Genomic DNA, 17,724 nt, shown 5'->3' on the forward strand with positions numbered 1-17,724 from the left:
TCCCAGCTTCCTAAATTCACTTTAGAGTCCATGGTCCATGATTATAAACCCAACTAAACTCTTGCTCCATACCTACACCTAAGCACTTAAACGTGTCTTGGTAAAAACAAGGTCCGGCTGACAGGTCCACACCCTTTTACAGTTAAATTCCCTGAAAGACTGTACTCTAATGCTACCTCTCCTTCCATTCCTTGTTGGCCAGTCAGGCTTTCATCCCTGCCGCTTTTCCAGAGTATTCTTGTCAAGGTAGGCAAGACCTCTACAATGCCAAATGCAGAGATCGTTGGTAGCATTTGATATAGTTGAGCATTTATTCTTTCTTGAAGCCCCTTCTTCATTTGGGTTCTGGAACAGCTTTCTCTCTTGAGAAAGGTGACTCTCATCCTATCTCTTGGTGTCCTCCACTGGATTTCCTCATCTCCCTGACCTCCACTTGAAATCCTCAGAGCTCATTCTGTCTACTTGCTCCCTTGGTTATGCCATCCACTGTTAACGGCTATAAATGCCCATGTTGATGCTCCTGACTCCCCGCTTTAAATCTCCAGCCCCGACTTCTCCCCTGAACACCATGGTGTACATCCAGCTGCTCAGTCAACATCCCAGTCAGAAATCTGATAGGCGTCTAAAACTTACCACGGTCTTCTTCCCCAAAGCTCCTCTCCTACCTTTCCCCATCTCCGTAAACTACAACCTCATTCTTCCAGTTATTCAGGAGAAACCCTCTTCTCTTTCCCTCACATCCCACATCAGACATGCCATCAGCAAATCACATCAGCTTCTTAGCAGCTCTCACTTCTTACCCGTCCCACTGTACTCTTTAGTGTGAGCCACCATCTTTTTCCAGGACCGTGCAGTAGCCTTCTGTCTCCTGCTTCCACCCTCACTCCCCTGCCGTGTAATCTCTGCATGGTAGCCAGAGTGATGCTTTCAGAACATGGGCAGTATGTCAGTCCATTACTCAGAACTCACCAACTTACTCAAAGTACAATATAGGGCCTGTGAAGCCCACATGATCTTGTTCCTGGGTACCTTCTGACCTCAGCTGCTATTGCCATCACTCAGTCTGCCACACTGGTGTCTGTGTATTCTTCTGGTGCTCACGTGTGCCAAGTACATTGCAAACTCAGGGCCTTTGCATTTTTAAGTCCCTCTGCTGGAATGTTCTTCTCACAGTAGCCACATGGTTTGCGCTGTCACACTTCAAGTCTCTCCTTAAATCTCACCTTATTAGACATAGATACTAAATGTCACCAGATGAAACTTCCCTGACCATCATTTCCAAAACAACAGCATTTTCTACCCCCTGATCCCTTCCTTGCCTTCTGTATGTCTCTTCCTAGTACTTAACACCACACATATTGTGTGTTAGTCTGTCTGTTTATGGTCTGTCTCCTCCAACTAGAATATAATCATCTTAAAAGCCAGGACTCTGTTTTTGTTTACTCGGGTATGTCCATCCTTTAGAACAGGTGAGCACTTAATGTACATCTGTTGAGTGAATGGATACAGAAATTCCCTCCCCTGCCTGGGTGACTTCTTGAATTCAGATTCAAAGTGGACTTGAATTTTTCTTGTACTTCCACGGTTTTTGTGAACTTTGACTTTGCCAAATCACTTGAAGAAGAAAATAGATCAACTCTTCAAGCATTCGCACTTGCTTATTTGCTTCACGTGTGAAAGCGTATTAGTTGACACAGGCCACGTGTATTTTGCGACCACTCCCTGTTTGTATTGCACAGTGCAAGACACTGCAAGGAGCAGGGGGGAACTGCCCTTGCTGTCGAGTTACCGAGAGTCCACTTGGTGACAGGAGTGAGAGGAGTAAAACGTGAAAACAAAGACTCTTTTAGTAGAATGATGTAATAGGGTTCCGAGACAGTGTAATGTGATTCTTTTTCATTATCTCTCCGGTGGCAAGAAAAAGAAAGGGTTAAAGCAAGGCTCTTTGTCCTGGAACGGTGCAGGTTTCTGTGTCACACTAATCGCTCTGAAGATTCCTAGCACTTATTAGCATTTTAAAGTCTAGGAAGGCCTATTGTTTAACCCTCCCTTTTTAGACTTATTTGACCTGGAGCGCCTCCCTGCTTGTTAATACCTGTATCTATGAAAGCCACTTCAGGCCGGAAGTCTTCATCCTTACCTTCCCCCCTGCACCATGATTTAGGGGCTACCAAACACCTGGGGCTAGCCTAAGGAAACTGCAGTAATTGCCCCCAGGGTGGCCAGGAAAGCAGAGGGAGGGAAGGAGGCCTAAGGTGCCAGTGAAGCCTACAGTCCCTCTGAGGCCTAGAACAGGGAGTTATGCTGCAGAAGGGCGTGGTCTTCTTCCCATAATGGAAGAAACTGAAATGGAACTATTGGCAAGAGCAGTCTGAAAGAACTTAAGTGAATATAAGTCCCAAGTATAAAATGTGAAAAGAAATTAAATCCTAAACTTTTTTTCACTAAGAATGACATCATTGCAGCCCTTGAAGCTTCTGCAGGCATTAGCTTACATAGCCCTGAGCTGAGCCTCCACAGTGGTGATTTATGTATCTGTTGACAAATGAGCATTGTCTGTGGCAGAAATGTTCTCATTAGAAAATGGGCAGCAAACTAATAGGTTTTTCCTCACCTTTAGTTGTGGGGACGCTGTACAAGCATACACACTGTACAGACATTAATGGCTCAAAGATGTATTATTGACCATTTCCTGGGCATGTAATTTTCTTTGAGCATTTGTGTTTTATAATTACTTGGGGAAAATCTGCTACTTTTCTTCAGACATGATGAATAGGCTGTTTCTTGGCCTGTTAATTTTAGTATGATTACCTTAATCTACCAGAAACTATAAATGTCAGTACATCCTGCTTACCTCCCAGGAGCTAGCAAGCAATAGATAAGCAATTGATGGGGTAAATGATTTTTAGAAATCAAATTCTCCAGAATTAACATTAAAATAGGTGGAATTTTACCAGCAGCATATTGTTTAACAATTGATGATAATCAAACATTTGATGTTTTGAAGAATTTACAAAAGACACAACTCATATTATTTTCCTTTAGATGTGTGTATCTGTATCATTTAGAATTTTGGGGTTCAAATATAAAGTTTCCAGATGTATTTACTTGGGAGTTTATTCCATACTATTCTACCAGCTAAGAGAAGAAGCTGGTTTAACATTTAAGATCTTTGGTGTAACAAAAGTCCAGAACGAGGCCATGAAGAAGCAAGTCCATAAAACAAGCCCTCTGAAAAACATAATTGCCTTTGCATTTTGCTTCTAGAAAAGACATAAAGCTGTCTTTAGGCCTGAGAAGACCTGTGAAGTCTTTAAACATTTACATTTGCCAAATAAATATATCTGGTTATATTCCTCTTAGTTTATAGCATATTGAAAGCAGCCAGAAGCTGAAACTTTGAGAAATGACGGCAAGCTATAGAACACTGAATAAAGTCCCTTGAGTCTTAATGTGCATAAATAGTTAGAAATGCAACTTTCTGTATCCATCCTCAGAAACTGTGATTCACTAGGGCTGGAGTAAGGCCTGGGAGTCTCAGTTTTTAATAAGTCCCGGCATTGGTGCTATAGTGGTAAGCATAGCTGCCTCCCAGTTTTCAACGAGTCCCAGGGAATTCTCTTGCAGATGCTCTCTGGACTACAGTTAGAAAAACATTGGTGTAGATCCCAGAAAAATCCATAAATAAGAAGCAGTCTAAACCTCATCAGTTGACAACACTGAGTAATAACCTATGTCCATAAGTCACTTATTCATCAGATATTTACCGAGTGCTTGCCATGTGCCATGAATGAGCAGAGAGACAAGGAATAAGTGAAACAAAATACTAAGTCTAAGAAAATATACAAGCAATGACAATACAAGAATGCCATCTTTGAATTTGTTAATTTATTCAATGAGCATCTATTGAGGATTGATATATATCCCAGGCATTTTGCTTAAATAGAACATTCTCTATTTGGGAATATAAAATGGTGTAACAAATTTTAGAATGGTTTTGATGGTTAAATGAATAAACTTCAGTTATCTTGAAGATTTACTTATGTGGACAACTTATGTTCTTAATTATTCAGCTAATTGGAGCTTAACAACTCGGATACAAGGCCAGATAATTGTCACTTAAAATGAGCTTTATGTAGTTATTAAATCCTCTGTGCAGAGTTCAAAATTCATCCGAATTATACTCAGTCTTTATATATTGTAGTAAGATAAAGTCTTACACGTCATTTAAAAACGTATAATATTTTCTATCGCATTTTATCTAATAATTAAGAAACAGAGTCCAGTCACATCATCCCCACGTTCACAATCCGTGGATGTAACTGGGATTGTTTTTGAGTTAACAGCGTGTTCAGTCAAGCTGTCCAGAGCCAGCCCACGCCTGCGCAGCCCGGAGTGTACAACAATATGAGCATCACCGTGTCCATGGCAGGTGGAAACACAAATGTTCAGAACATGAACCCGATGATGGGCCAGATGCAGATGAGCTCTTTGCAGATGCCAGGAATGAACACTGTGTGCCCTGAGCAGGTAAGTGGCACAGCTGGCATGCACACCACACACCACGAGTCGTTATTCCAGGGAAAATCAGGTATGTTCGCAGTTGCTTGTCAGAAATTACCACACCACGCAGTGATGTGTGTTAATTGTTTCTCAGTAACACTGGGGGGAGAAGATGCACTTCTTTATTTTTTTCCCACTGTCTTTTGAGTTAGCCTCTCTTAAGATACACAGTGGAAATTTTGACAGACCTCCTAAGATTTTAGTCTCAAGAGATTTTAGTGTTTCAGATTTATTATAAAATGATACATATAATATATTGGCTCGGAGCATACCCCTTTATCTTCTGAACACATTTTCTTCATTTTTCCCTTTCAGTTCAACAAACATTTATTCACTACTAACTATATACAAAGGTAGTTCTGTGGGAGATAATGCTGACAAGTTGGGGAGACACGACATTAACAAAGGATCAGTTGAATAATAGGACAAAACCTCTGTGTAAGAGATGGGCCTCCATAGCGCCATACATATTTATGTCAGATTAGGAAGATGTACAATTAACTACTGAGAGTTTAAACGAAAAACGTCTAATTAGGAAAGGCTTCTTGGAAGATTTGCCTAAAGAAAGAGAATAGAAAAGAATATTCAAGACCGGTTGCCACAGCATAATCTAGGCAGGAATAGAGGTTGAAAGTCTAATGAATGTTAAGGGGACATTTATATTATGTTTAAAGCAGAATTTATGTGGTAAGCTTTTTAGGGGATCTCGCAAGCCATCTGAATGTTTTAGAGTTTATCCTGGAGCCTCCTGAAGATTTTTAAGGATAGAATGACTAAATTCAAAATGATGTTTAAGGTCATTGGGGTAACTGCCTATAGTTGCTATTCTCATTTTCAGCAACCACAAAGTAGACTGGTGACTAGACTGTGACCATGTAGCTATAATTTATAGCAAATCTTAACAAACATGTGAACACTGATTACCTTTTCTATAGAATATTTTTTATTGAAAAATTTTTTTAACTTTCCATTCCTCATCCCCCCACTTTATATAATAAGTCCCTTAAGAGTTTAGCAGGGAAAAAATCAATAACTTAGTGATTTATTTCCTATAGCAAAATAGAAGACCTAAATAGTGTTGTTTCTTGTTCTTGTCCTTATTATTCAGTTATTAGAATTTTTCACTATCTCCAGAAGATTAAAACAAAGTAATGAAAAATATAATGAATTAGGTAAAAGAATATTACACTTAAAGCGTATTTCTTATATAGCTGGGTCTTGCTTTCCTATTCAGTTCGACAATCTGCACCTTTTAATTGGAGTGGTTAGCCCATTGACATTTAATGTGATTATTGGTATGGCTGAATTTAAATATCTCATCTTGTTTTCTCTTTGTTCCATCTCCTGCCTTTTGGGGGTTTAACTGAACACTTTAATTCATTTTATCTCCTTTATTGGCTTATTAACTATATATACCTCCATTTTGTTATTTTAGCGGTTGCTTCAGAGTTCAGAGCATACATCTTTAACTTATCGCCATGTACCTTCAAGCGCTGTTATATGACCTCTTATATAAGAACCTCACAGCTGTTTGCTCCCATTTCTCCCTTCCTCTGCTGTTGTTATCGTACATATTGTGCCTACGTATGTCATATGCCCCACATGCTTTTACTTTAAACAACTAGATACATATTTTTAATTTAAATAAGGCTCCTGTATTTACCCATGTAGTCATTTCCAGTATTCTTCCTTCCTGTGTGTAGATCCAAATTTCCAGCTTGGTATCGTTTTCCTTCTGCCTGAAGGTCTTCATTTAACATTAACATCTTTTATAGTCTGCTGCTGATGAATTCCTTCAGCTCTTGTATGTCTGAGAAAGCTTTTGTTTCACCTTCATCTTTGAAAGTTTTCCCTGAATTCTAGGTTGGCTTTAGTTTTAGCTTTCAGTACTTTGGAGACGTTGCTTCACTGCAGTGTCTCTGATGAGGTATCTGCTGGCATTTTATCTTTGTTCCTGTGTACACGATTGATTTTTCCCTCTCTGGCTGCTTTTAAGATTATTCTGCCTGTCGCTGGTTTTAAGCCATTTGATTACCATATGCCTTAGTGATTGTGTTCATGGTTCTTGTGCTGGGACTTCAGTGAGCTTCCTGATTTATGGATGTATAATTTTCATCAAATTTGGAAAAACATTGGCCATTGTTTCTTCGAATATTTTTTCTGTCACCACCCACCCCCCTTTCCTTCAGAGACTCCCCCACACACGCACACCCCCCCCACACACACACACATACAAAGTAGGCCACTCGAAGTTGTCCCCCAGATCACAGATTCCCTGGGTTTGCAGATTTGAGGAGGAGGGATGCAAGGTCAATGGTTTTTTTCTTTTTTTCTCTGTGTGTTTGATTTGGGATAGTTTCTATTGCTATAACTTTAAATTCACTAATCTTTTCTTTTGCAGTGTCTGATCTGTTAGTTTTATTCAGTGTATTTTTCTTCTCAGGTTTTCTATTTTCCATCTCCAGAAGTTCAGTTTGGACCTCTTTTATATCTTCCATGCCGCTAACATGTTTAGTCTTTCCTCTTATTTTCTTGAACATATGAAATACGGTTATTATAATAACTGTCTTAATATTCTTGCCTGTCAGTTCTATCATCTGCATCATTTTGGGGTTGGTTTCAAATTGATTGACTTTTCTTTTCATCATGGATCATATCTTCCTGCTAATTTGCATGCCTGGTAAGTTTTTATTGGGTGCCACACATGTGAATTTTACCTCATTGATACTCCTACATTCTTGAGCTTTGTTCTGGGACTGGTTAAGTTACTTGAAACAGTTTGGTCCTTTCAGGTCTTCCTTTTTTGTTTAATGCGACCAGAGCAGCATTTAGTATAGGGCTCGTTTTCCTTTACTGCTGAGGCAAAGCCTTTCTAATACACTACCTGATACTATGTGAATTACGTTTTCCACTCTGGCTGGTGAGGTCAGGACCTATTGCCAGCTCTGTGTGACCTTTGGGAATTATTCCATCAGCATCTTCACAGGTGACTCTTCCCTCTGCTTTGGGTAGTTCCCTAAAAGCCATTAACAGATCAGTACTAAGTTGCAAGCTCAAGGGGTCCATCTGCAGATCTTCCGAGCTTCCTCTCTGTGTAGCTCCCACTCCTCTGATATTCTGACCTCTGAATTCCAGCTGCCTTGACCATCTCAGACTTCCAGCTGTGTCTTCTCCACTCACGGAGCCTGCCGGGCTCTGCCTGGGTTCCCTGTCCCCGTGCTGGCTGCAGCCTGGAAATTCTCTGTAGATGTAGGCGGGGGCAATCATAGGACTCATCTCCATTGTTTCCCAGCTCTTAGGAGTCACTCTCCTTCATTGGGTTTGTCCAGTGTCTTGAGTGCCTTCGTTTCGTATATTTTATCCAGTTCTTTCGCTGATTCAGGCAGGGGATAAATCGGATTAATCTGGTTTTCTCTTAATGACAAAAAGAAGTCATTTGCTAATTAACTTGTGTGTGTGTGTGTGTGTGTGTGAATATAACTTTTATTGAAGTATTGTATAAATAGAGTATACAGAAAAATACACAAGTCAGTGAATTTTCACAAACTGAACACTTCTTTAAAGCTACCATTCAGATCAAGAAACAAAACATTATCAGTAGCACCCAGAGGTTCTTCTCATGCTACTTTCATGTCACTCTTCACCCCTACAAAGGGAACCACTGTCCTGACTTATAACAACATAGTAAATTGCTAAGCTCTTTATTCCTGCTGCACTCCTATTTTCTGTCAGTGAGATTACTTTTCATTGAAGAATTTGGTCTTCAGCTTAAACAACTTGCTTGTGATTTGGTCTTGTACTTATCTTTAATAGATAAATGATCCAGCACTGAGACACACAGGCCTCTACTGCAACCAGCTCTCATCCACTGACCTTCTCAAAACAGAAACAGATGGAACCCAGGTCAGTAAGAAAATTCTAAACCCAGAGCTGCCAAGTGTACTCTAGATACACAGGAAACTTTGTTCAGCATCATGGTTAAGAGGCTGACCTTGGGAGTCAGACCTGGATGTGAGTCCTGGCTCTCCTCTTCTTAGCTATGTCCTCCTGGGCATGTTAGAGGACTTCCCTGGGCTGCTGTCTAACCAACAGAACTAACAAGTTACCTGCTTAGAGAATTGTTGAAAGGGTTAAATGAGAGAAGCTTTCAAAAGGTTTAATCTGGTTGTTAAACAGGATAAAGGGATCACAAATGGTGGCCACTAATTGTTATTTTGTAAAGAAGCACCATTCTAAAACTCGTGTGTAATCCAAGTACCTCAAAAGATCTCAGTCAATTCAGACAAAACAGAATGCCTGCTGTGTACTCTGCCTCCTTTTAGAAGTTCGTTTCAAAACAATTCAAATAGCAAGGATGGCCACCTTCCTATATTAACATAAATTTAGAGATTGTGGGTGTTTTAGTTCACTTTAGTAACTTTGGTTTGGTCGTTAGTGTCTTATTCAATGTGTATTTTAAAAATATTGTACAGGCATTATGGTAAGGTGAAGATACAACGAAACATGAGACATGTTTGCCCTTTAGGTGAACTTTGGGGGAGAAATGAGGAAAGGAAGTTTCTTTTGTGAAACACTTACAATTTGCCCAGCACTGTGCTAAGCACTGTCTGCTTTATCTCATGTAAGCCTCCCTATGACCCTATGAAGGAAGTAGCATTCCAGTTTTTCACAGATGAAGAAACAGAACCTGAGGAGATTTAACCACGCACACAGTTCACAAAGCTAGAAAGGGGCAGAGCTGAGGTTCAAACCCACGTATTTCTAACAACCAAAGTTCATGCTCTTTCTGCCATATCACTTGAATGATAAAACATGTAGACATATGCACATAAATTGTCACATAACCAAAGAAGGCAAACTCAAATTTACATTACAAGTGACAGGAACCATTAGGTTTAAAAGAGAAAATGCTGTGAGGGTCAGAAGAGCATTTACACAGGAGCTGAACTGGGCCTTGAGGACAGTTAACAAGGCAAAATGAAGTAGAAAGTGTCAGAGGCTGAAGGAAGGAGTGAGCTGGGAAATCTAGGGCATTGGGAGTAGAGGGAGCTGAGACAGGGAAACAGTAATACCTTAGCACGGTGCTGGGAAGCCAAATCCACTGAAGGTAAAGGGTTTGTAATAAGATTTTATAGTAAATAAAATTGGTAAAAATTGATTGGGGCAAATTTCTGGAGGCCTTGAATGCTAAACTCAGGGGTTTGGACTGAGTCCTACAGATGAAGTGTCCCCTAGAGGGGGCACAGTGATATAAGCACTAGCTCAGGTTTCATCTTGAGGGACAGAAGGAGTACTGGACAGCCTCCCCAGAAAGAGAAAAACCAGTTAGGAGCCGTGTCCATAGTCGGGGCATCAAGAAAGAGGATCTGAGGCCTATGAGAGTGAAGAGGGGATTCCGTGCTGGGGGAAGTGAAGTCTTCATTCACTGGAAGGTATTCAAGGTCTCACACCTACGGAGACATATACTGGGCAGCTCGGCAGACTAGTGAAAACTAAACAACCAAGTTTAAAAGTTCTTGAGCTCCAAGACAGCAATTGCATTGATATAAAACTCTGCTGGAGAATCTTAAGAGGTTGGGACCCTGCTCTCGTGCTGTTCCTCTCACCTGACAAATCGTAGGGCTTGCGCGCGTCTTGCTCTGCCTGTCTGTGAAGGTGTGGCAGCATCTGAAGTCCTCAGAGGTCTGGGCTCAGGCACCTGTTTTTAAGTAGCAGTTCAAAGTGGCTGAAGTTTGGTTTAATCTTTTTGATTTTTTTTTTATTTCAAAATAGATTATCTTAAAAACATTCTTTTTAAAGAAGCAAAATATTCTCTCTAGTTCGTTTGATCATGCCTTCATTAAGAATGTTTTTAAGTGTTCGGGGACAGAAACCCCTTGTACTGTGGCCCAGTATTTCATATGTTGAAACACATAAACGTGAAATTTTACCTGCTGTTTTTTGGTTTTTTTACATCAGTGCCTCCAAGCACTACAGCTTGTGCTCATGCTAAGTTTCAGTGGCAGAATCTTCTTTTTCTTATAGCCCATCATGTGATCTCTATTTGCTCCAGTGCTTTTGTATTTGTCAAACAGAAGCTTGGGAGCAAGTTAAATAGAAATATAGAAACAGATATACAGAAAAGGAGAAGGAAGAGAACCAAGAGAGGAGGGCTTAGGGAGGATTGAGGACTACCTGTATTTGGAGAGTGGAGATGGGGAGGAGGCAAGACAGGAGAGAACCGGAAAAGAACAGACTATAGAGAAACAGGAGGGAGACTAGTAGGGGGATTGTTGACACGGAGAGAGAGGAAGCCAGGGGTGGAGCTGTAGGAAAGAGAAGTTAGAGAACAGAGGTGAGGACAGGGCACAGAGATAGCCAGAGAATTAGACTCAGACAGAGAGTTGGTGTATGTTAGATGCACAGGAAAGAACCCAAAAGAAGACAGATAGGAGCCTGTGGGGTCAAGAATCAAAACTTGAGAAAACAGGCAGAGAAGAGGATGATAAAGAGGAAAGTGATGCTAATCTAAATAAAAGTTTAGTCCAGCAGGTTGGAAGACAGCTCAGGGCTGTCTGCCTTCTCTGAGGGAGAGCAGTGTGGAGGTATAGATGGGTCAAGAGGAGAAGACATGGGAGCTGGACTGATACACCAGTTGGGGGTCGGGACATTTGACATATGGCCAATAAAGGGTGATGAAAACAACTTTTATTCTATTAGGATAGAAAAGTTTTCCCAAAAAGCTGAGTGTAATTGACATAAATTAGTGATGAATGACTGAAAAATGCATCACTAATCTAAAATACTTCATGTACCTATTAAACCTGAAGCACAAGTTTGCCAAACGCTTGAGACACTATTAGATGTACTTGGATGCCTTAGAAGCATCTCCGTTCTTGGTCTGGAACATTCGCAAGTGTGATACTGGCTTTAATCAGTTCCACAAATGACTTTTTAATAAGGATGGTTGTAAAAACTAACTTCTGGCTTTGTTTTCCCAATAGAAAATGCTAGAACTATGCAACTTTAAATATTTTTAAGGAATACATGTATTATTACTGAAAGTAGCTAAAGGGAAAATTCACACTGTTCTCAGCTAGTAATTTACTGTTATTTTTAGCTCATGTGTTTAAATGAATTGTCTATCAGGAAAAATAAGTTAAATATAAAATTGTTCTACTAATATTTTGCTGTAATTCTAAAGGCAACATGTAAAGGAGCTATGTAAGAGTATATTTAGATACTACACAAATCTTCTGGACATTCACTTCAGTAATGCTGATGTCCTGTTACTGAGTTGTGGTGGTTTTTATTTTGCTAATACTGGGTTAAAGCCCTTAATTTTCTAACATCATAAAGTTGTTTTTTTTTTATCCCACTAAAGTCATCCATAGAATGCTTTTGTAACCAGTTTCTGAATTATATATATATATATATATATATATATATATATATATATATACACATACATATAAATATATATATACACATATATTTTTAAACCCACCACTGGACACCCAGACTCTGAAACTGGGCTTTTCCCAATCTTGGCAATATTAGCAATGATGCTCATTTTCATTATTGATGGCAACCCTGTAGGAGGCTTGACCATTCCAATTTTGATTTTATTTTTAAAGTGTGAACTTTCCAGAACCCTGAGCAAAATGAGTGCAGCGATTTTCTTTTTGTAGGACAAGAAGACAGAAGAGTTCTTCTCTGTGGTGACTACAGACTAGAGGAATGCTCTAGTGAGTTTCCACTTCAAGTAGTACCCACTCATAAGCCGGGGGGGCAGGCCCTTCTGTCTAAACACATCTTTTATTTGTGTTTCAGCAGGTGCAACAGGTTCAGGTGTTTGCTGACGTCCAATGTACAGTGAATCTGGTAGGCGGGGACCCTTACCTGAACCAGCCTGGTCCACTGGGAACTCAAAAACCCACGGCAGGACCACAGACCCCCCAGGCCCAGCAGAAGAGCCTCCTTCAGCAGCTACTGACTGAATAACCACTTTTAAAGGAATGTGAAATTTAAATAATAGACATACAGAGATATACAAATATATTATATATTTTTCTGAGATTTTTGATATCTCAATCTGCAGCCATTCTTCAGGTCGTAGCATTTGGAGCAAAAAAAACCCACAAAAAAAAACAAAAAAAAACAACAACAAAGGAATTCACTTTTGTTGGAAGATTGAGAGGTGTTTTTGTTTCTTTCTTTGTAAAGGCCTTGGATATTGAAAAAAAAAATAACAAGGCAGAACAGTTGGACAATCTATTTCTTGAGCCAAATTTAATTATTCTTATTTTTGTAATCAGTCATTGGCTTCTTATCTGGATGAAGGCTTTTGGAGGAGAACCAAAACGACGAGTTCCAAGGGGAAGATGAAGCCCTGCCCCTGCTGGCTCAGTCCTGACCCTGATGAGGAAGAAGGGCCCAAGGGCCCGGTGGGGCTTTGCCTGTGCCCGTCCACCAAAGGCTGTCACGTGTGTCTGAATCAACAGCCCTCCCCTTCCCGACCCCAGGCAGCTTGTGTGTACAATCAGCTTCTTCTAGCAACTCTATATCTGTTGGCTTCAAGAGAATATTTTGCCTCCCATATGTACCCCTTCTCCTTTTTTTAAAGATGGATTTAAACCAAGATGCCTCCAGGAATGAGGACGAAATGAGTATATTCACAGAGGAATCCAAAAAATACAGTTTGGGGGAAAATGCAATAATTTTTGATGAGATGGGTGAAGGACAAGAAACAAGTTCTGTCAATTATTGTAGATAACAATTTTCTGATTAAATCTGGGGGAAAAAAAGGCAGCCTGTTCTTTCTGCTTTTATTGTATTAACAGCTAAGGTAGCTAAAGTTATTTAAAATAAAGTTAAATTTATGATCCAAGTAGCTTATTTTTCCCTTTAAATCTCACTGTAAATATACTTGATTTCTTGTAGAAATTGATTTCCTCCTGTTTAATTTTATGGTTTTATTATCATACTCTTGATTTTTCTAAATTTGTGTGTGAATATATCATTGATTGAATTGCAGTTACATTTGGCTAGTAAGATTTCATTATTTTAATAACTGTGATGCCATGTATGGATTTACTTTGAGGTTCAAATCAAAATGCCACTGCCAGAAAGAGCTGTTCCAGATGAGCTAGAGCCTACTGCCCTAGAGTATCCCTGGGATCATCTAACTTGAGACAGTGCAAGGAATTAACACCAGAAGTGCACAGGCTACTTGTACAGAGAAAAATCAGTACTCAAAAAAATCTTCATTTGTTTTAGATTGACTTTGGGGATTTGAATTTTCATCAGCGCAAATACAAATTTCTCTATCCTACTCTGAGGCTAACTGGTACCGTATTTTCCCTTTGTGTCTTGTCACTCTGCCACGTTTTGTCTCATCCTGGCCTGTGAGTCAAGGACCCAGTGAACTGCCTCTAGTTCTAGAAGTTCCACTGCAAGGCCAGGAAAGCTTGAGAAAGGTATTGTGGAAGAAGCAAAGGTAGACCCCCCCATCACTCGCCTTTACCTGCACCCCGGGCCTGTGAATGATGACAGCATCTGACATCGTGCGTCAGCTACCTCTGCTTCCACAGCAGGGAAGAGACCATAAGAACGAACAGCGGAAGAGGAGCATGGACTCAGACACCAAGGAAGAAGCCATTTTCCCAGGTCCTCCTTTCTGCATCTCACCACCCCTAGTTACAAATAACTCCATTGACAGCATCTACTCAGAAACTATATGGAATAAAAAGATTGCTGGAAGGGCTTACATGGGTAGCAACTATGAAACAGAAATAGGACACTCAGTTACAAACATTATCTCTTTTAGTTTTTCAGAAAATGCATCCCTGATTTCATTCATTCCCAGCTTGAACGCCCAGCCATATTACTCTAGTCCTTACCAAACTGCTCTAGGAGGTCATTTCTGTTTTGTTTGTGATATTTAGATGCGCAGACTTCAGGAAGTTCACCTTTAACTTCAGCATTCCAGATGAAGTTTCCTGCCTCAGTGCTTTTGCATAAGGAACTAGTTTTTCAAAGCGGTAAGGAAAATTGGAGATGCTAATAACATCCTCCCATCCCAACTGCACCTGAAAGTATGCATGTCACCTTCAAGGTTTTATAATTGCACTGTTTGTTTTATGTATGTACAGATTAAAATTATTGCTACATTTGAGGAAAATAAAATTGCTTGCTTCTATGTAATTCCTGTCATTCCACAGGAAATTCACTTTTCCAGCTACTGAATAGAACTTGTTTAACAACCTCCTGGGTTGCCTCTTCATTTACAGGGAAGAAATGAAACCTACATCCTGCAGGAATTGCCAAAGCCCCAGTGACTAATGAGTAATTAAAGGATCATAAAAGAAGGGATCCCTGAAGCCAAATATCCTCGAAGTCACCCTGATATGAACCAGTTGAAAACTGAAAAGGTCAAAGTAAAGTCATGAGAGTGGGCCGTAAGGAAATTTTAGCTCTGGACATTTGATGATTAAACACACTGGTCCCACTGTTTCTGGACCCAGGAGATCTAGTCGGGGCAGCCCCCCCATAGCTACAAGACACCATCTCTCTCTCTCTCTCTCTTCTCTCTCTCTCTCTCTCTCTGTCATTGTTTTTTATATACTGACATTTATGATTAGTATGCAGATTGCAGAGATGTTGACTCTTACTTAAGGAGGCTCTTTCATTTTGTCTTTGCACTTTGTAAAAGGCAGCCCCTGTCTCTTGTTGATGTGTTTGTAAAGCACCAACGCTTGGTTTTAAACCCACCAATGCTTGGCTAAGTAGGCCAGGGTAAGGAGGGTAAGCAAATGTGATTCTAGAAGGCATTCCACACACATTCCTATGTATAAATACACACGGATTTGGTGGCTGCTCTCTGCCGTCATGCTTCTGGGAGAAGAAAACCTTTTTTCTCGAAGTTGGGGTAAGGTAGAAATGATACATCTCTTAGATGAATCTGAACGTTGATTTAAATTTATGCTAATGTAGGGGTGGGAAGGCCATTAGAAAAACAAATAGGAACAATTGAGGGAAGAGTGAGGTTGATATAGAAGAACTTCATCTTCTTTATGGTTTTGCCAAGATAGGTTTGTACCTACAAATAGTCTCCTGGGCCCTGAAAATCAAAGCAAATAAAAGGACAGTTGCCTATTTACAAAGGAAACTGTGCTGATTTCCTCCTTGACATGAACTACTCTTCCCAGGAGAGCAGCTCCACTTGAAAAAAGTGAATAATTCGGAGCAAGCTTGATCCTTGGCCATTCCTGTACCTCTGAAAAAGATCTTGATGATGTAATTAAGCCCATAAATTCTTTTTATTGGAGAAAACTGCCAAAGGAAGCATTCCTCTATCCAGAACCTTGCCTGCCAGCCCTAAATTAGTTTTCTTTATATATTTTATTTTCATTGCCACAAGAGCTCTTAGCAAGATTAAGGAAACCCAAAACTCTGGCCTCATTTACCATATTTTATTGTCTTTATCCAAGGTACTAAGATGTGGAAGAATCCAGACAGACACGAACCCTGCCTTCCCACAGCTTATATTCACATGGGAAAGGACTTCCATAGTAATAATCACAATGGACTAAGTGTAATGTGCTAAGGAGAGTTAGAAGTTGCTTTGTGAACTTCTTGTCTGGAATGAAATCTTTTCTTTTCTGGAGGGTCAAGGAAGGTTTCCGTACCGAAGAAGTGGCATTGAGGTTAGGTTTGTAGGATGAAGAGGTAGCTCAGAGAGGGGCGGGGTGAGAATTCTGACAAACAGGACATGTGGAAGGCCTGGAGGCAGGAAGGAGCCTCAGAGAGCTGGGGTTTTTTAATTGCTAGTCTGAGTTCTCCTAAACATGTTATTAGTATTACGTCTGCCGATGAACTGGAAAGTAATTGAAATCCGCCTTTGGCTCCAGGAGGAACGTGAACCAGGCTTCGGGACCCCCTCACCTGGAAATTGTGCCAGCTGGTAGCTAAGGTCTCTTCCCTAACTAGCCCTGTCCAGCCAGAAGTAGGGGCTTTTATATCTTTTGTGCCAGATGGGCCACAGTAATCTGTTGTAGCAGGTGACCATATCAAGAACATTTAGGGAAAACACCTTTGTACTGTAACAATTCCTAAGGTGCTTTTAGTACATTGCCTCATTTAATCCCTGCAGTCCTTTGAGAGAGATGTAAACAGAAAACAGACTGAAAGTTTATGACACAAGCACGGTTTATCAGGGTAACTATAACTTGAAGCCAAGTCTTCTGGTGCCAAGTTCTGGATTCCCTATCCTCAACTATATGATGTAGGACTGATTCAGAGTCTGCAGACGTTACTCTCACTGTGTAACCTTAGGCAGTGCATTCTTACATGAAACAACTTTTAAAAACAGGCCATGGAAAGCAGGGTGAGAAGTCAAGGACTGAGAAGAGAGGACCTGGCCCTTCTCTGGAGGCAGTCCAATCCTGCCCCTTGGAGGCTTCACTGGGGCCCAGCTTTGCTGTAAAGTCCGGAGGCTGTCCTGCCAGTCTGGGGAGAGGCACTCTATCCTGCATATCTAAACAGGAGATGAAGAAGGGGCCCATGAAACTGCAGGGCCATTCCCTTAGCTTGAAAGAATATTGGGGGCATCTGTTGGTGGCTCAGTCCATTAAGTGCCTGACTTTGGCTCAGGTCATGATCTCACGGTTCATGAGTTCTAACCCCGCATAGGACTCTGTGCTGACAGCTCGCAGCCTGGAGCTTGGGGCCTGCTTCAGATTCTGTGTCTCCCTCTCTCTCTCTGCCCCTCCCTGCTAGTGCTCGCTTGCTCGCTCTCTCTCTCTCTCTCTCTCTCTCAAAAATAAATAATAAAAACATTTAAAAAAAAAGAATTTTGGAAAATGTGGGTTCCTTATGCAGTGGGTGTAAAACAAGTGACAGAGGATCACTTTTGTGAGGCAGAGCCCACAATTCCTCCTAGGAAATTTGGTTTCTTGGGTCAGATCATGAAAGCCAGCATTCACTTTTCACTGGCTCTGGAGCCTTCTTCAAACAAAGAATCTTTTTCCTCTGCTGGAGTTTGGCTCTGGTCTAATCATTTGTGCTTGTCTCAGAACTCTGGTAGTTTATGCAGCTGGCAGAACCAACCACTGCCCACAGGTATCCTGAGACATTGGCTTGAGAAAAGAACTAAAATGTATAAAGGAATATTTTTTTAAA

General features: G+C 40.6%; 1 protein-coding gene and 1 long non-coding RNA gene across 10 annotated transcripts in view; one reads left to right on the top strand and one right to left on the bottom strand.

The window, feature by feature from the left end:
* NCOA1 (nuclear receptor coactivator 1) overlaps positions 1-14,812 on the top strand; it is a 247,378-nt gene extending 232,566 nt beyond the window's left edge. For 6 of the 9 annotated variants that reach the window (XM_058682688.1, XM_058682687.1, XM_058682686.1 and 3 more), the window contains 3 exons: positions 4,347-4,530; positions 8,377-8,466; positions 12,376-14,812. In XM_058682688.1, the coding sequence (XP_058538671.1) occupies positions 4,347-4,530; positions 8,377-8,466; positions 12,376-12,546 (445 nt within the window). In that variant the 3' untranslated portion in view covers positions 12,547-14,812. Of the gene's footprint in view, positions 1-4,346; positions 4,531-8,376; positions 8,467-12,233; positions 12,291-12,375 lie in introns of all 9 variants that reach the window. The other 3 variants (XM_058682693.1, XM_058682694.1, XM_058682691.1) reach the window with 3 other exon arrangements.
* LOC131484462 (uncharacterized) lies at positions 1,016-1,910 on the bottom strand. The gene is made up of 2 exons (XR_009248264.1): positions 1,837-1,910; positions 1,016-1,777 (listed from the first exon to the last, which is right to left on the bottom strand). It is a non-coding gene; the product is annotated as an uncharacterized LOC131484462 (long non-coding RNA).
* Positions 14,813-17,724: the final 2,912 nt, after the last annotated feature.

The sequence above is a fragment of the Neofelis nebulosa genome, chromosome 9 (genome assembly GCF_028018385.1).
Source record: "Neofelis nebulosa isolate mNeoNeb1 chromosome 9, mNeoNeb1.pri, whole genome shotgun sequence".
Classification (NCBI taxonomy): Eukaryota; Metazoa; Chordata; class Mammalia; order Carnivora; family Felidae; genus Neofelis; species Neofelis nebulosa.